Source organism: Lissotriton helveticus, chromosome 4_1 (assembly GCF_964261635.1).
Source record: "Lissotriton helveticus chromosome 4_1, aLisHel1.1, whole genome shotgun sequence".
Taxonomy (NCBI): Eukaryota; Metazoa; Chordata; class Amphibia; order Caudata; family Salamandridae; genus Lissotriton; species Lissotriton helveticus.
The window spans coordinates 1,430,712,383-1,430,731,061 of record NC_136063.1 but is presented as its reverse complement, the minus strand read 5'-3'; the positions used below and the strand labels follow the sequence as shown (position 1 = coordinate 1,430,731,061).

Here is an 18,679-nt window from a genome sequence, read left to right as displayed (position 1 = left end):
TGAACTTCAGGCTATCTACTACCCTGAAATCTCGGAACTTATGTTGTATAGTGGGCTAAATATAATTTTGTCATGCACAGCACCTTGAGCACCTTTGGGTGGGGGGGGGGGCGGGGGCATTGTGAAGTATGAAGATAGTTGCTGGTTTTACCAGTTTAAATCTTCAATTTCGTTTTGGGAAAAATAAAGTAAGATTTTTTAATCTCTACCTCTGTCTCTTTTTTTGTGCTTTCAAGGTATCCTCCAGTCGATTAGATCTTTCCGGCTGTGAAGATGATGAAAAGGTATGGATTTTACTATTAACCTACTTTCTTATTTGTACCATGTTTGTTACTTTTATGATGGAGAACTGATAAATTTTTTTATATAAGTTAAACATTACTCCAGAAAATGGACCTGCTACAAAATCTTGACATCAAAACCTAGTCCAAACGGACTGTGCTAAAAACAAAGACAGATAATATGATGTCACATTATTTGTGCAAAAGATATTTTGCACCCTGGAAAAAGCAACTGCATTGTGAACCCATTAGCAAGCAAGTTGCTTCGTATATACATACATAGCTAGCAATAAATTAAGATTGATTTGAGGCTAAAAGTGCCTCAACAATTTTATTAATGTTTAAAACGCTGAAGGATGTAGTTGTGTATTTGAGAGAGCACTTATAGCTGGGCTGTTCACAGCATTAATTATTTACCCTATGCAAATATTTGTTGAATGTGTGTTAGTATTCTGGGAAACTGTTTCTGGTGATATATTCATCACTTGCGTTGACAGACCTTCACCAAACCTTCAGCCAATCACTCCACTGTGAGGCACTTTTTACCCATTTCTCTTCTGCCATTTCCATCCATATTCCTTGAAAGGCCTTAAACTGCTTTCACTATATTTGGGAACCAATAATTTTGCTCCTGCATGAGGACGGTGGCATCTTGTATGAGCGAAAACTGCCTGAAACGTGATTGTGACAAAACTGAGGAAGTCCTGTTTGATCAACAACCTTTCAACTGTGATGCCTCTCGGTAGTTCAAGAGACTAGATCTTCTTCCACTACCAGTTGAATCCTATAAAAATGTTGTCTTCAACATTGACAGCAGTCTGTCTTTTTCCAAACAGTTAGATCACAGACTGTTTCATTCTTTCTTTCTTTTGAGAATGTTGAGGAAAATCTTTCCCCTGCTCTCCATCTTAACTATGGTGGTTTACTCTCATTTGCTGCCAAGCTGACAGAATTGCTCTGTACTGAGGCCTCTTAATGTCCACAAGTTATATGAAAAACTGACACTTGCTCTGTCCTTAATGATCCCTAATCATCTTACAGCTCGGCTGCTCTAAGCCAGTTTCATTGGCACAGAATCAAAATGTGTGCTCAGTTTAAATCTTTGTGCATGGTTCAAAGTGCATTTTTCAGCTTGGGACTCCTCCTAAAGCACAAATTCCAAATCTGCAAAACTTCTCACTGTCTGAGTTCCTTCATGGTCAGTTTGGTTGGGGTTCTTTGCATAAAGTAATATAGACTAGAAGGTCACTCTCTGTCTTACTTTGCACCAGTGCTTCCTATCTCCATCATGTACCTCCCATGCACTGATTATTATATCAAGAAAAAGCTGAGAACATAGCTTTTCAAGAAAGCCTATGAGCCCTTCTTTTTAGCTCTAGGACACCCTTGGAGGTAATTGCTGCGCATTACGAAATTATTAACATATAACAGAGACAAAAACACACAATGGGTACCTATCTCGGAAATAATTTTAATAATAACTACAAAATGTTTATGAAAAAGTGTTTGCCATGTAAATGTTTACTGCCCTACATCCCTAATACTTACCTAATGCTGTGGAATGTCATTGTGTTTTGCAGGGTTGGTCAGAAGGCCATCTTGAGATGTCTGACTGTTCCTCCAGTTATCAGGATGTATCTTGCTATGGCACCTTACCCAGGGAGTCACCGAGAAGGAATAAAGACAGCGGCGGTGGTGAGATGCATTTTTCCATCATCATTGTTAATCTGTTCCTGTATACTCATTTTATCTTTCCTGGGTTTAGGTTTGATGCGTCATCCCAATCATTCGATTTAACCATAACCCAGGGGAGAATACATGTCTTGGGGCTGCCCGAGGCAGTCTTTGATTCTATTGTTTTTGAGTGATATGAAACAAGTAGATCTAGCCAGCTTGTGCTTCTGGTTGAGCTTGGTGCAGCACCAACATATCAGTTTGTTGACAGGCTATTCTGTCCCTGCTATTCAAAGGGATAATATTTGATGATATTCACTGTAAGAAAAGTGGCATCAAATCAGTATATTTCAACAGCAAGTTTCAGTAGAAACAGAAACTGATTGAGATTCTATTTAGTCATTTTGTAGTTTATCTTTGTATGATTTTTTTCACATATTACCCACAAAGGTTGACTGTTACTACTTATTTCCCATCTCCCTTCAGGAGAGGAGTAATATCATCTGTGGCTGCTGCTATGCATGCTGCACAACATAACCAGGTCAAACTCCACACAGTGGAAGAACAGGGCGGCTTCCTATTTGAAGCCCTGTCTAAGACCGAGCGTGTGGTCCACTACTACCCCATGCTCAAGTTGACCTCCAACAACTTTAAGGAGTCAGTGAAAGCCAGAGTAGTTACTTCCCCTCTATTAAAAAAGGACAACCATGTCCCAGACAGTCTGGCTTATATTTGTGGACAAATTCTCTGTGGCTCCTTAGTTGTTTACGTTGCCTGCAAGAGGGCTTTTGCCTAGGTCACAGGAAACGCTCCTCAGTCAGACAAGGTGTCTACACAAATTGATACTGCAGGGTAGTGCTTGGGGTGGCCATTCACTGGCACAATGCCAATTCACTGGGCTTCTTTTCCAGATTTGTCAGGGTCCACTAGAAGAAGATGGAGTATCTGGTAAAACAAATATCTGAAGCCCATCAAAAAAGAGCACAAGCATTGGTTGCTGAGGAGAAAGCAATCAGCACTGCCAATGCTAAATGCACCATCAATGCGGCAGAAATGGCTGCAAGGGATATTATCAGCATCCTTCTCTACAGGCATGCCTGGCTTAGGGTGTCAGGGTTTAGACCTGAGGTGCAACAGCACCTTTTAAATGTCCCTTTTGACGACGAGCATCTATTAGGCTCCTATGTCGAATATATGCTCAACAGCATCCAAAAGTGCACTGACTTCGAAGTATCAATTTTCGCCCTACAATCCTCTCAAATCTGCTTTGCAGAAGCAGCAAACCAGGAGAGGTGCCAATCTGGTGGGTTCAATCAGAAAACCCATACCATCAGCACCTACTGTCCGTTGAGGACACCTAGCAATCTAAGACCTTCCAGGGAGGGGCCTATATGGGAAATGGGTAGGGAAAAGGCAGATGTGGCCCCACAAAGGGTTCCTGAGCTGTAAAACAGTGACACCCCCTCCCCCCCCCCCAACTACATCACACTTATCATGAGAAGACTGAGGGTCTACTTGGCATAGTGGGAAAACATCACCAGAGATCAATGAGTATTCTCTATTATACAGGAAGGTTGCTGCCTTGAATGTCACACAACACATCCCAACATCCCACTCCTCATTGGTGTATTGAGTTTCAAGTATCTTCAACTTCTTGCAAAAGAGGTTCAGTTGCTTTTACAAAAGGGTGCAATAGAGCCAGTACTTACACACCAGAGTGGTAAGTAGGTGTATTTTTTTTTTTTTTTTGCAGAGTTTTATATAGCGCGAACTAGACCCGAACCGAATCAGGTATCAGAGCGCTTTACATAGCACCAGTTACGTTACATGAGAACACACTTTCATTTTAGGCATGGGGAGATTAAGTGATTTGCCCAGAATCACAGGAGGTTTTTTGGCGTCGTTACCTAGACTCGAACCCAGATTCCGAGCGCCTTAGCCGTTAGGCCAACTCCTCTCCCCGCTTTTCCCTGTGCTTTTAAATCCCGAAAGAGAATGGCTTACTCCAACCACAGAACATGTTCATCCTTTCCAAACACTTTCACATGATCACCCCAAGATGACTTCATGTGAGCACTGGATCTGAAAAACTTGCACTGCCATATCCCGATCCACTCAGCACATCATCAGTACCTTCAGTTGGGATAAGTGGACAAGACAACCATTTCAAGGTGTTACCCTTCGCAGTCACTACAGCTCCAAGGGATTTTACAGAGAGCTTAGTGGTGGTAGCAGCCCACCTGCGCAGAAACACCATACACGTCTTTCCATACTTAGTTGATTGATCAGGAGCAGTATCAAACAACAATGCCAAGCACACGATCAAAAAGCAGTGTCTCTACTTCACAGTCAAGGATTCAAAATCACACCTCCAGCCCTAGCAAGTACAGCCTTTCCTCGGCTCAGGCCTAGATGCAACAACAGGCAAAGCATACCCATATAACCGGAGGGTAATGGCATTCCAACAGCTGCTGCCTCTTTCTCAGACACACCATCCAATTACAGTTAGAACTGTCATGAAACTAATAGGAATGATGGCATCATGCATAGCATTTGTACCTTGTGCTAGGTTACACCTGTGCCCTACTACAGGAAAGCCTCAGCACAAGCAGAAGGACATTGGATCTAGTCTAGTGTTAATGACCTGGGTCCAGCATTCTCCGATTTGGTGGAGCAAAAACAATCTTTTGTTCGTGAAGCTATTTATACACCTCCCTTCCGCAGGTGATCATCTCTACTGACACGTTTCTCATGGCATTGGGGGGGGGGGGGGCTCACTGATAATTGTCCAAGGCATTTGGCCCTCTAAGCACCACATAAACTACCTAGAGAGTCAAGCCAACAGACTAGCCTTGAAAGTGTTCCTTACACTTCTGTGGGGAAACGGTACTAATACAGAAAAGCAACATGTCAGCAATATTTCTTCACCAAGCAGGGTAGCACACAACTCCCCAGATTCCAAGCAGCTGAATCCCTAGAGTTTGTTTACCTCTATTTCTCAGAATGATGCATGGTTTTCCTGTGGGAGTTGCAAAAGTCCACAAGCCACAACTGTTATGCAGATAAGTTGAAAAGGATCATGCATTACTGCATATCCAAACAGTTAGACCCCTTTAAGCTTTCTATGCTGGAGATTGCTTATTGCCTCCTACACTTATATAAGACAGGACAACTTTAGAATTACAAAATACTGTGCTACATTTTTGCTTTCCTATTGCTGAATGTGTAAAGTTCATTGACAAGTATTTACATATTTTTGTTACATAAATGACACCCTACAGCTTTTTCTTTCACAATCGCTGTACCCCACCAAGATTGTCACATAATTCACTTTACTTTTCTTTCTCTCACTGCAAAGTGAGAGGTGTTTGTAAATGCCAATCCCCATGCGAAACAAATAAGGAAAAATTTGTCCGAAGACATAGCTGACATTTGACACTTGTGTTTGAAGCACAGCAAATGTGACAAGAAACACAGAATTTAAGAATATCTTTATTTTTTGCTTGAACCTTCGAGCCCCAAATTGCTACCCACAGTTTGGCAATCACTGGTGTAAAGAACGGTATCATTCATTATGGGTTAAACTAACACATGCTGGGTGTTTCCCTACATTATCATGAGGTCCGAAAATGCAAGCTTCGTGTTTCTCATTCTCCAAGTCTAACCTCTTACATTGTGTCCTATATAAACTCCCTTTACTGCTACATAGAGCCAGTTGGGAAGATGTTCACAACTGTTTGCTGAAGGCCAGCCTTCAAAGTGCTTTAGATTCTGAGTGGATCTGTGATTGTCCTACTGCCCTTAGTAGGTTCTAAGATCGCTGCAGTTTTTTTAAAATCTGTTTTATTCAAGTTGTTCTACAAATTACAAGTAAATAACCATGTAAGAAAATCTGCTGACCCCCTTGTGCCCCCCAGCGCCGTCATGGCACGTTACAGTTGTTCAGTGACTTCAGTGGCTGCTTCCTTGTACAGGACATCTCTCTGAGAAATAATTACACTTCATTTCATCACAATATTTACAACCCAACATCATAGGTTGGTGCATTTTGAGCACAGACAGTCCCTTCACATGCAAGGTGTTTCTATATGTGGATTGGAGACCTGTGAGGTAGTCAACAGGCCAAACCATGGAGACGGATGGTCTGAGATACTTGGCCCATTCAAACAAAGGTGAAGTGTGGGGTGGACGTCTGCACTCCAGACAGCGACTCAGCAACGTGAGACAGATAGGCAGTGTGCCAAATGTTTGAGGTCATCTGCTGAGCTGTGACCCACAGGTGCCTGCACATGTTGCTAATGTCAGTCCATGACTGGGGGTTTCACTCCCAGTCACTGAATGACATTTAACTGATGTGGATTGGGAAGGAATGTAGCACAGTAATAAAGCTTTGAACTGAGGGAGTGGGGAAAGGACTCTTCCTCCCAGTTGAATGGGGAAAAAAATGCAACAATTGCATAAAAGAATTCTGGACGATAGGCTTAATAGTTATATAAAAAAAAGTCTTGTGTAACTGGGGGTGCTACTTTGCATTCCAGCAACAGTGTAATCATGGGCTCTAGCTGGGATCATATTCCCTCATAGATTATCTCTTGGGCTGATTCGGACGGTTGACTAAAGAAAGGTATATGAGATCTCCCTTTCAGATCATGCTCACATATAAAATTGTTAGGTCAAGCAGGGGAAGAATACAAGAGGGAGACCTAGAGACTGGGCATTCGACTTCTTAGCAATACAGTGCACAAAGCCGTAGTAGCCAGAGGACTTAAGGGCCATATTCAGATGATCATGGTACAAGACACTTTTCCGTGAGTGCAATAGGACACTCTTAACGCAACAATGAGAGGATACACAATAACCATATAAGCTCAATTAGCAAGAGATAAAAATCAGGTCATAGACAACAGAGATCAAGGCACTTGAAGTGCTTGATAAGGAACGGCTCGGTTGGGCCATAGTTAACTGGTGATATTAAAAGTACAACTTTCAGTCCTTAGAACAAACAGAACAAAGACTTTCTTTCTCAAACTGAGGGGGACATTTTTATGAAAAGGGAGACAACATTGCTCCCATGTTAACCCAGATGCTTTGAGAGCAGTGTGCAAAAAGACACATTTTGCGACTCAAGAACTAGGTGGGGATGGTCAACCAAGGAACAAAAAAATACCCTTTTATAGAAACGTTTTTGAATGGTATATATTAATGGTCAAGAAGAGACTGCAGAAATTCACAATTTTGTAAAGGCATGTGAGATTGTGGTTGTACCACAAGGATTTATTGGTGATCTGCAAACGCCCATAATAAAGGTGGAATTGCTCCTAGCACTAAAGCACATGAACCCACGGGAGCCCATGGGAGACCTGATGGTCTCCCATGGGCTTCTATAAAATGTTTTTCTCATAACTAGATATAGAGATGACCAATCTCTTCCCTAGAATGAAAGAGTGACTCAGTCAATGTATGAGACAAATATAACTCTTATCCCTAAACCAAGGAAAGGCCATCAATAGTGTGCATTGTTTAGACCAGTTACTCTTATTAAACTGTTATTAAAATCTTCAATAAAATTCTGTCTACAAGTATGAACAATTTTATGTTCTTTTAAATAGAGGTCGATCAGGTAGGCTTGGTCAAGCATAGGCAGGGCAGACACAATATTGGAATCGTGGCCCATGTAGTGGAGAATGCAACAAATTCCAGTCCTATTTGTACCACAATGCTGAAAAAATTTGATGCATAAGTTGGTGTTCCATGGCTGCCATTCTTCAAAAGATAGACTTATGCCACACGATAACAAGGTCAATATTTGGTAACTGAAAACAAGGGTGAATTGGAGTCCGTCAGAGTGAAACGAGACAGGCGTGCCCATTACCCCCCTCCACTTTCTGTTGGTGGTGGAGTCGCTAGCCATTGCAGGCAGGTAAACTCTAACAAAACAAGCATTAGAAATGTAATCGGGCTCGGATTTATTTGAGTTTGAGCTAATAGCATTGTAAATGCCAATGTATTGTTGCTATGTGTTATGGAGTGTGTTCATGTGGTGTGTACTGCCAATGATCTCCTTGTGAGTGTGAGAATATTGCACCGTTACTGCCTGTGATGTCCTTCTTGTGAGTGTGAGAAGCTTGCACCTCTGCTGCCTGTGGTCTCCTTGTGAGTGTAAGAAGCTTGCACTGCTGCTGCCTGTGATGTCGTTCTTGTGAGTGTGAGAAGCTTGCACCGCTGCTGCCTGTGAGTATGAGAAGATTGCATTGTGCATCTCTGTGTTGTGCCTGTTCTTTGTAAGGGACTCTTGCTCTGTTGCTGCTGCTGCCTTGGCACAGTACCTGCTGTGAGTGTGTAAGGGAAGCTTGCACCACTGCTGCTTGTGATGTCGTTCTTGCGAGTGTGAGAAGCTTGCACCTCTGCTGCCTGTGGTCTCCTTGTGAGTGTAAGAAGCTTGCACTGCTGCTGCCTGTGATGTCGTTCTTGTGAGTGTGAAAAGCTTGCACCGCTGCTGTTTGTGATGTCCTTCTTGTGAGTGGGAGAAGCTTGCACCTCAGCTGCCTGTGGTCTCCTTGTGAGTGTAAGAAGCTTGCACAGCTGCTGCCTGTGATGTCCTACTCACTACTCTACTCACTACTCTACTCACTACTCTACTCACTAGTCTGCACTCACTACTCACTACTCTACTCACTACTCTACTCACTACTCTACTCACTACTCTGCACTCAGTACTCACTACTCTACCCACTACTAACTACTCTACTCACTACTCTACTCACTACTCTACTCACTACTCTACTCACTACTCTACTCACTACTCTACTCACTACTCTACTCACTACTCTACTCACTACTCTGCACTCACTACTCACTACTCTGCACTCACTACTCTGCTCACTACTCTACTCACTACTCTACTCGCTACTCTACTCACTACTCTACTCACTACTCTACTCACTACTCTACTCACTACTCTGCACTCACTACTCACTACTCTGCACTCACTACTCACTACTCTGCACTCACTACTCAGTACTCTGCACTCACTACTCTGCTCACTACTCTACTCACTACTCTGCACTCAGTACTCACTACTCTACCCACTACTAACTACTCTACTCACTACTCTACTCACTACTCTACTCACTACTCTACTCACTACTCTGCACTCACTACTCACTACTCTGCACTCACTACTCTACTCACTACTCTACTCACTACTCTACTCACTACTCTACTCACTACTCTACTCACTACTCTACTCACTACTCTGCACTCACTACTCACTACTCTGCACTCACTACTCACTACTCTGCACTTACTACTCACTACTCACTACTCTGCACTCACTACTCTGCTCACTACTCACTACACTACTCACTACACTACTCACTACTCTACTCACTACTCTGCACTCACTACTCACTACTCTGCACTCACTACTCACTACTCTGCACTCACTACTCTACTCACTACTCTACTCACTACTCTACTCACTACTCTACTCACTACTCACTACTCTGCACTCACTACTCACTACTCTGCACTCACTACTCACTACTCTACTCACTACTCTGCACTCACTACTCTGCTCACTACTCACTACTCTACTCACTACTCACTACACTACTCACTACACTACTCTACTCACTACTCTACTCACTACTCTACTCACTACTCTACTCACTACTCTACTCACTACTCACTACTCTGCACTCACTACTCACTACTCTGCACTCACTACTCACTACTCTACTCACTACTCACTACTCTGCACTCACTACTCTGCTCACTACTCTACTCACTACTCACTACACTACTCACTACTCACTACTCTACTCACTACTCTACTCACTACTCTACTCACTACTCTACTCACTACTCTACTCACTACTCTACTCACTCACTACTCTACTCACTCACTACTCTACTCACTACTCTACTCACTACTCTACTCACTACTCACTACTCTACTCACTACTCTACTCACTATTCTACTCACTACTCTACTCACTACTCTACTCACTACTCTACTCACTACTCTACTCACTACTCTACTCACTACTCTACTCACTACTCTACTCACTACTCTGCACTCACTACTCTACTCACTACTCTACACTCACTACTCACTACTCTGCACTCACTACTCTACTCACTACTCACTACTCTACTCACTACTCTACTCACTACTCTACTCACTACTCTACTCACTACTCTACTCACTACTCTACTCACTACTCTACTCACTACTCTACTCACTACTCTACTCACTACTCTACTCACTACTCTACTCACTACTCTGCACTCACTACTCTACTCACTACTCACTACTCTACTCACTACTCACTACTCTACTCACTACTCTCTACTCTACTCACTACTCTACTCACTACTCTACTCACTACTCTACTCACTACTCTACTCACTACTCTACTCACTACTCTGCACTCAGTACTCACTACTCTACCCACTACTAACTACTCTACTCACTACTCTACTCACTACTCTACTCACTACTCTACTCACTACTCTACTCACTACTCTGCACTCACTACTCACTACTCTGCACTCACTACTCTACTCACTACTCTACTCACTACTCTACTCACTACTCTACTCACTACTCTACTCACTACTCTGCACTCACTACTCTGCACTCACTACTCTACTCACTACTCACTACTCTACTCACTACTCTACTCACTACTCTACTCACTACTCTACTCACTACTCTGCACTCACTACTCTACTCACTACTCACTACTCTACTCACTACTCTACTCACTACTCTACTCACTACTCTACTCACTCACTACTCTGCACTCACTACTCTACTCACTACTCTACTCACTATTCACTACTCTACTCACTACTCTACTCACTACTCTACTCACTACACACTACTCTACTCACTACTCTACTCACTACTCACTACTCTACTCACTACTCTACTCACTACTCTATTCACTACTATGCACTCACTACTCACTACTCTACTCACTACTCTACTCTACTCACTACTTTACTCACTACTCTACTCACTACTCTACACTCACTACTCACTACTCTGCACTCACTACTCTGCACTCACTACTCTGCACTCACTACTCTGCACTACTCTACTCACTACTCTACTAACTACTCTACTAACTACTCTACTAACTACTCTACTCACTACTCTACTCACTACTCACTACTCTGCACTCACTACTCTGCACTCACTACTCTACTTACTACTGGTAGTACTGGTGGTGGTGGTGGTGGTACTGGTAGTGGTAGTACTGGTGGTGGTGGTGGTACTGGTAGTACTGGTGTTGGTAGTACTGGTGGTGGTGTACTGGTGGTGGTGGTGGTGGTGCTGGTAGTACTGGTAGTGGTAGTACTGGTAGTGGTAGTGGTAGTACTGGTGGTGGTGGTACTGGTAGTACTAGTGGTGGTGGTGGTAGTGGTAGTACTGGTGGCTGTAGTAGTGGTGGTACTGGTGGCTGTAGTAGTGGTAGTACTGGTGGTGGTAGTACTGATGGTGGTAGTACTGGTAGTAGTGGTGGTGGTTGTGGTACTGCTAGTACTGGTAGTGGTAGTACTGGTAGTGGTAGTACTGGTGGTGGTGGTACTGGTAGTACTGGTGGTGGTGGTAGTACTGGTGGTGGTGGTAGTGGTAGTACTGGTGGTGGTGGTATTGGTAGTACTGGTGGCTGTAGTAGTGGTAGTACTGGTGGCTGTAGTACTGGTAGTATTGGTGGTGGTAGTACTGGTGGTGGTGGTGGTACTGCTAGTGGTAGTACTGGTGGTGGTAGTAGTGGTAGTACTGGTGGATGTAGTAGTGGTAGTACTGGTGCCTGTAGTAGTGGTAGTACTGGTGGTGGTAGTACTGGTAGTACTGATGGTGGTAGTACTGGTAGTAGTGGTGGTGTTACTGGTAGTGGTAGTACTGGTGGTGGTGGTAGTGGTAGTACTGGTGGCTGTAGTAGTGGTAGTACTGGTGGCTGTAGTAGTGGTAGTACTGGTGGTGGTAGTACTGGTAGTACTGGTGGTGGTAGTACTGGTAGTAGTGGTGGTGGTTGTGGTACTGGTAGTAGTGGTGGTGGTTGTGGTACTGGTAGTACTGGTACTGGTAGTACTGGTGGTGGTGGTGGTAGTACTGGTGGTGGTAGTAGTACTGGTGGTGGTGGTAGTGGTAGTACTGGTGGCTGTAGTAGTGGTAGTACTGGTGGCTGTAGTAGTGGTAGTACTGGTGGTGGTAGTACTGGTAGTACTGATGGTGGTAGTACTGGTAGTACTGGTGGTGGTACTGGTAGTGGTAGTACTGGTGGTGGTAGTACTGGTAGTACTGATGGTGGTAGTACTGGTGGTGGTGGTACTGGTAGTGGTGGTACTGGTAGTACTGGTGGTGGTGGTATTGGTAGTGGTAGTAGTGGTAGTACTGGAGGTGGTACTGGTATTGGTAGTACTGGTGGTGGTAGCACTGGTGGTGGTGGTACTGGTTGTGGTGGCACTGTTAGTACTGGTGGCTGTAGTACTGGCAATGGTAGTACAGGTGGTGGTAGTACTTGTACTGGTGGTTGTGGTGGTACTGGTGGTGGTGGTGGTACTGGTAGTACTGGTGTTGGTAGTACTGGTGGTGGTGGTGGTGCTGGTAGTACTGGTAGTGGTAGTACTGGTAGTGGTAGTACTGGTAGTGGTAGTACTGGTGCTGGTGGTACTGGTAGTACTAGTGGTGGTGGTGGTGGTAGTGGTAGTACTGGTGGCTGTAGTAGTGGTGGTACTGGTGGCTGTAGTAGTGGTAGTACTGGTGGTGGTAGTACTGATGGTGGTAGTACTGGTAGTAGTGGTGGTGGTTGTGGTACTGCTAGTACTGGTAGTGGTAGTACTGGTAGTGGTAGTACTGGTGGTGGTGGTACTGGTAGTACTGGTGGTGGTGGTAGTACTGGTGGTGGTGGTAGTGGTAGTACTGGTGGTGGTGGTATTGGTAGTACTGGTGGCTGTAGTAGTGGTAGTACTGGTGGCTGTAGTACTGGTAGTATTGGTGGTGGTAGTACTGGTGGTGGTGGTGGTACTGCTAGTGGTAGTACTGGTGGTGGTGGTAGTGGTAGTACTGGTGGATGTAGTAGTGGTAGTACTGGTGCCTGTAGTAGTGGTAGTACTGGTGGTGGTAGTACTGGTAGTACTGATGGTGGTAGTACTGGTAGTAGTGGTGGTGTTACTGGTAGTGGTAGTACTGGTGGTGGTGGTAGTGGTAGTACTGGTGGCTGTAGTAGTGGTAGTACTGGTGGCTGTAGTAGTGGTAGTACTGGTGGTGGTAGTACTGGTAGTACTGGTGGTGGTAGTACTGGTAGTAGTGGTGGTGGTTGTGGTACTGGTAGTAGTGGTGGTGGTTGTGGTACTGGTAGTACTGGTACTGGTAGTACTGGTGGTGGTGGTGGTAGTACTGGTGGTGGTAGTAGTACTGGTGGTGGTGGTAGTGGTAGTACTGGTGGCTGTAGTAGTGGTAGTACTGGTGGCTGTAGTAGTGGTAGTACTGGTGGTGGTAGTACTGGTAGTACTGATGGTGGTAGTACTGGTAGTACTGGTGGTGGTACTGGTAGTGGTAGTACTGGTGGAGGTAGTACTGGTAGTACTGATGGTGGTATTACTGGTGGTGGTGGTACTGGTAGTGGTGGTACTGGTAGTACTGGTGGTGGTGGTACTGGTAGTGGTAGTAGTGGTAGTACTGGAGGTGGTGGTACTGGTATTGGTAGTACTGGTGGTGGTAGCACTGGTGGTGGTGGTACTGGTTGTGGTGGCACTGTTAGTACTGGTGGCTGTAGTACTGGCAATGGTAGTACAGGTGGTGGTAGTACTTGTACTGGTGGTTGTGGTGGTACTGGTAGTGGTAGTACTGGTTGTCTGTGAACACGGCGTGCCAAGAAGAAATCAGGCTCTTAAACTCACAGTTCTCTTCCACATATTTACTGTAAAATGGAAAGGTTAGCCAACATTAATCTTTTTCGGGTGCAGCAGGCCTGGGGATGCGGTTCACAAACCTGTAACTAAACCAGTGTGGCTGTGATCGTTAACCACGTACAATCTAATCAATTACGGAAAGTAATCCGTTGCCAGGCTCGTATAAATTATGGCAAGTAAACAAAGAAAACTGTTATGGAATCAGCAAGAGTGGCGCACGTTAAGGTCAGCCCATCCACATCTGGGGGAGTGATTAATGCGGGCAGTTTAGTGTTTATAATGCTTATTATGTCATGAAGCGGTTAAACATTTGAAATATATTCTCACGTTGTTTAGTCTAAGGAGTCGTGCCCTCCCGCACACAGGAAATGCGTCTGTGAATTGTTTTTAAAGTGCCAGTAATTCTTCATACTCTTCCTTCGCAAGTGCTTTCTTTCCTGCCATAAAATATTGCTTCATTTCCATGAGAATTATAGCGCATAACATCTATCAAAGCTGTTCATTACTATCCCTCTATGGCGAGTACAGACATCCTGTGGTTTGTCACTGAAGGCAGCAAGGGTACTGCAAACAGTTTTTATAACAAAAAGTTTAACAAGCATACAAAACTGAACTGATTACAAGTACAATCTAAACACGTGTATCTCACCAACTCGCTCCTAGCTCTGATGCCGCCGGTACGATACCCAAGTTCTTTCACCTTCTGTCTTCCCCTTAGATTGTGTGTGCATAGTCTAACTGCGTCACCATTCACTTCTCAAACGTGGACCAGTCCCTCTGGCCGTCCTCGTGACACACTGCGCACACTTCATTCACCAAGCATTCTATGACGTGTGGTTCAGGATGAAAAGCTGGGAGTCCGCTAATGTGCACTTAACACTGCCGTTTTTCACGAATACAAAGCCGTTAAGCTAAAGCCGGCTGGGAAAAAAACTATACTCGTCGAGAGTGGTACTTGCTTTGCACCGAATCCCTGCAGTAGCCCCTATCTGCCACAAAGTGTCACGAAATTAATATTCTAACTCAGAACTAAGATAGCTACTGGAAACAACAAAATTATCATAATTAGTGTAACAAAGGCTGCTAATAAAAGAGCAATGAAAAATCACATAAAAGTTCAATACAATAAACGTCCACATTTCTCAGCCCCAAAAACGCTGCAGGCGAACGCGCGCCCTATACATGCAATGCAGAATGGTGAACGCGCTCCCACCATCTGGATTGCATTACAAGGGCACTCTGACAGCTCCTAATTAAAATTAATGGTCTGCCGTGCGGGTACAGAATATGCCAAAAATGGCCGACTAACATTACATATGCCCTATCACATGAAGACTACTAAAAAAACAGCACCGCGACGACCAATCACTATTCAGATAATAAAATAGCGCACTGAAAATGCACGAGCAAAGAAGAATTTATCCAGCATGAACGAAAAAGCCGCTACAATACGGCTCGCAGCTCCTCCCCACTTCTGACGAAGATGTGACGTCGGAAGAGCGGTATTTAAAATGTCTTTTTGCTTTACCTACTGGGGAAGTTTAAAAAGATCTCTAAATTCACAATAAACACACAAGTCTGCAATATATAACGTCTCTTTCCCAATAGGCAGCCATTAAAATAATATATATGTGATTATCCTGACAATCAGACAACAGCAACGTGGGTGATGCTGCAGCATCAGATAGTGGGATATTTGATGCAGTGTTGCACAATCTACATCTTCTGGTTGGGCCAAATGTATGCGTTTAAGATGAATGCTGTCCCTCAACTATTCTATATCCAGTAGTCCTTGCCAATAGCTGTGCCAAAGTATGAAATACTATAATTACAGCAGAGGATAATAAACTTTTTTGAGGCAGGGAACAAGATAAGTATTGACAAGAAAATAGTTGTGGCTCTAAGACAGAGGGTGACCCTGCCCAGATATATTAAGGTACTGTGTCAAAGTGAGAGTGAAAAAATCTTAGAAAATAGCTTATCCTAAATTAGGAGCAGTATGTGGGCAGATAGAATCCTCCCCACTGATGTCTCGTCTTGAGTTCAGGCAACGTATTAAGCGTAGTCAGTGTCACAACTTCAGTCATGGCTTCTTGCCGACATCTCACACCTATAATGTTAAAAAGCAATACTACAAGTTTGTCAGTGAAATATGCTCTGCTGTTGGTCGCATCCGTTAGACAGTCAAATGTCACAAATAACAATGCTGAAAACTTGGAAATGTTACACGTAGGCAAAATGGAAATGCTGTAGGCCTGAACAGGTTTTAGAGTTGTAGCGTTTAGCATTGTTTTATACCTTTTCCTTCATGTTTTTGAAATGATTACTGAAGAGAGTGGATAGGTTTTTATTTAGGTCATAAACCATATGATCCCCACTGTTTGAGATCAAGGGAATGTGAGGCAAATATAGGCTGGTCTCGTCTGTGTCCTCTCTAACCACAGTTTGTACTACCAAAAGAACAGACTAGACCAATTTGTCAAGACCATTAAGGGTCCTCACCCAGGCACTTTTTGTCCCACTCTTTAGTGAAGCCTAAAGTCTGCTATACTCACTTATATTTAAGAACCAGGAATTCATACCAAAATGTATGACAAGGCTTCATATAGTATCTTGGGTGTCATGCGCCATCATCGGCTCGCCACACTCACAAGAAGATACACTAGTGAATTCCCTGTAATGCTATGGGATACGTATTGCCGTAGTCCTGTGTAGTATCCAATGTATGGGTACAAAAATATCTGTCACTTTCCCAGTTAATTTCCTTTGTTGCTGTGAGGGCATAAGAGATGGTTAGAATGTCTTGTGATGCTTGGCGTGCCAATTACCCCTGCATCCTCTTTGTCAACATTTTTCAGGCCTTTCTAGGGCCCTGCCCTGTCTGGGGGGTCCAGGTTTTCATGCTGACCAGGATCCCTATTGTCAAACCTAAAGTGCTAAACACCCTCATCTAGCACGCATACGCCTATTACCCACTAATGAATGTCAACTGAGAAATGGTCGCTTTTTTCAGCACTTTGTTGGTGATCCTGTAGTACATAAACAGAGTTAGTTTAAAATAAATACATACAGGTCAAACAGACGTGACTGGCCATAAAAACATGCATATTTTAGATTTGTGCCTCTGCACTCATCAAGCCTGTGGGAAAGCAGTGCAAATCATTTTGAGTGTGTGGTTAATATTTTGTACAAAAAGGGAGTGCTGCATCCATTCATCTCGTCTTACCCTAAACTAATTAGAAGAGACCTACTGCCCATAATAGGTTAGCCTCGATCTTTAAGGTGATATATCTTCTATAGAAGGATGATTAACTTGGTAAAGGTGACTTTCCCCATCCTTGACAGTGGCTGACTGTTCCAGAACTGAATTGCTCTCGGTCCTGTTAGCAGCTATGAACTCTGAATCAGAGAAGTAAATCTGAATCCCAAGGTACATCAACAATGGCACTGCCCAACATAATGGTGATGAAGCTATCCCTCAGTTCGCTATATTGAAAATATTGGGATAGAACGCAGCAAAAACAAAAGGGACTGGCCTTTTTAAAGTGATTAATGATTGATGGATTGCCAAGACCAGTTTAAGCATTAATATAATATGATGACATCCCGCCTCATTTGCTTTACGTGACTGTTGGTAAACATGGATCCTTGCTTTTTCCTACAACTTATTGAATTGCTGAACTATTCTTTATCAGCTGCTCGAACTAAACCAGCTGGTGCATTGTGGGCTGCTTGGATTTCATGTTGGACTGATGAACTGTGGTGTGCTTGAATTGTATGTTGGACTGATGATCTGTGGTTTGTTTGGATTTTAGGTTGTGTCCCAGAGAGCCCCCATGCAAGTCCATTCAAAGCATTCTCTCCCCAGCAACCAAAGTTTTTCAAGCCTTTACTGCCTGTGAAGGAGGAGCACAAGAAAAAGATCCCAATTGAAACTCAGCCTCTGCTAAGTCAAGAGGTAAGACCGTGTGTTTTCTTCAGAGATCAGCAGAGCTGCACAAGTGTTTCTGTTTTGAGTGCTGGGCCATACTCCACTCCCTATCTTGTCTGATTCTGCCAACCAGATATTGCTTAGTCCTTTTGTGAAACTAGCATACCCAAATAGGTGTTCTATGCAGATTTACAGTTTGATCATGTTTATCGTGTTTGGTAAGTATAGAGGTTTTAATCTCACCTGCAGTAAAATTCCCTGAAGCTAGCGCATAACCATTTCAGCTTTTGTCAGTGATAAAAGAATTGTCCTTTCTTGGGTGATGCTATTGACATTTTTGAAGCAATTGCAATTTTTCAGTTGCTTGTATTCTTTATTTCTTAAGTAAATTGTGTTTTTCATGTGGCTGGCTTGTCCTATCTGTAAATTATGGAGATTTACACAAATATGAACACATAGGTTGGTTTCTCATGTGAGAGAGCAGCACTGGACTGGCTGTCTCTAGAGGGGGGGCCAAATGGCACCTGTGCCCCAGCACCATTTGTCGTGCTTCAACCCCTCCCCCCCCCTTTCCTCACTTGTGCCCCACCTCCACAGCTGTTGGTGTTTGCTCATGTCAGGTGCAACACAGGGAGAAAAGTAAACACTCAATTTTCCAATACACTTGAATATGTCCACTGCTGTTCACTGCAAAGCAGCAATTCTTTGAGGCACGTAGGTGTATATGTGTGTGTCTGTTTATCTGTCTCTGCTAAGTCACATTTAAGCATTTTAATCAAGCAAAATATATCTCAATTCAGACAGCGCAATTTAGTGGCGGGAGAGACTCACAAAAGACTGCACTCTAGGATCTGCTGTAAAG

At 43.6% G+C, this 18,679-nt stretch overlaps 1 protein-coding gene across 4 annotated transcripts in view; it reads left to right on the top strand.

Moving 5' to 3' along the window:
• Positions 1-18,679, top strand: part of KIF13A (kinesin family member 13A) — an 836,323-nt gene that overhangs the window by 702,863 nt on the left and 114,781 nt on the right. For all 4 annotated transcript variants that reach the window (XM_078687977.1, XM_078687975.1, XM_078687976.1 and 1 more), the window contains 3 exons: positions 237-284; positions 1,862-1,976; positions 17,702-17,844. In XM_078687977.1, coding sequence (XP_078544103.1) covers positions 237-284; positions 1,862-1,976; positions 17,702-17,844 — 306 coding nt within the window. The remainder of the gene's footprint in view (positions 1-236; positions 285-1,861; positions 1,977-17,701; positions 17,845-18,679) is intronic.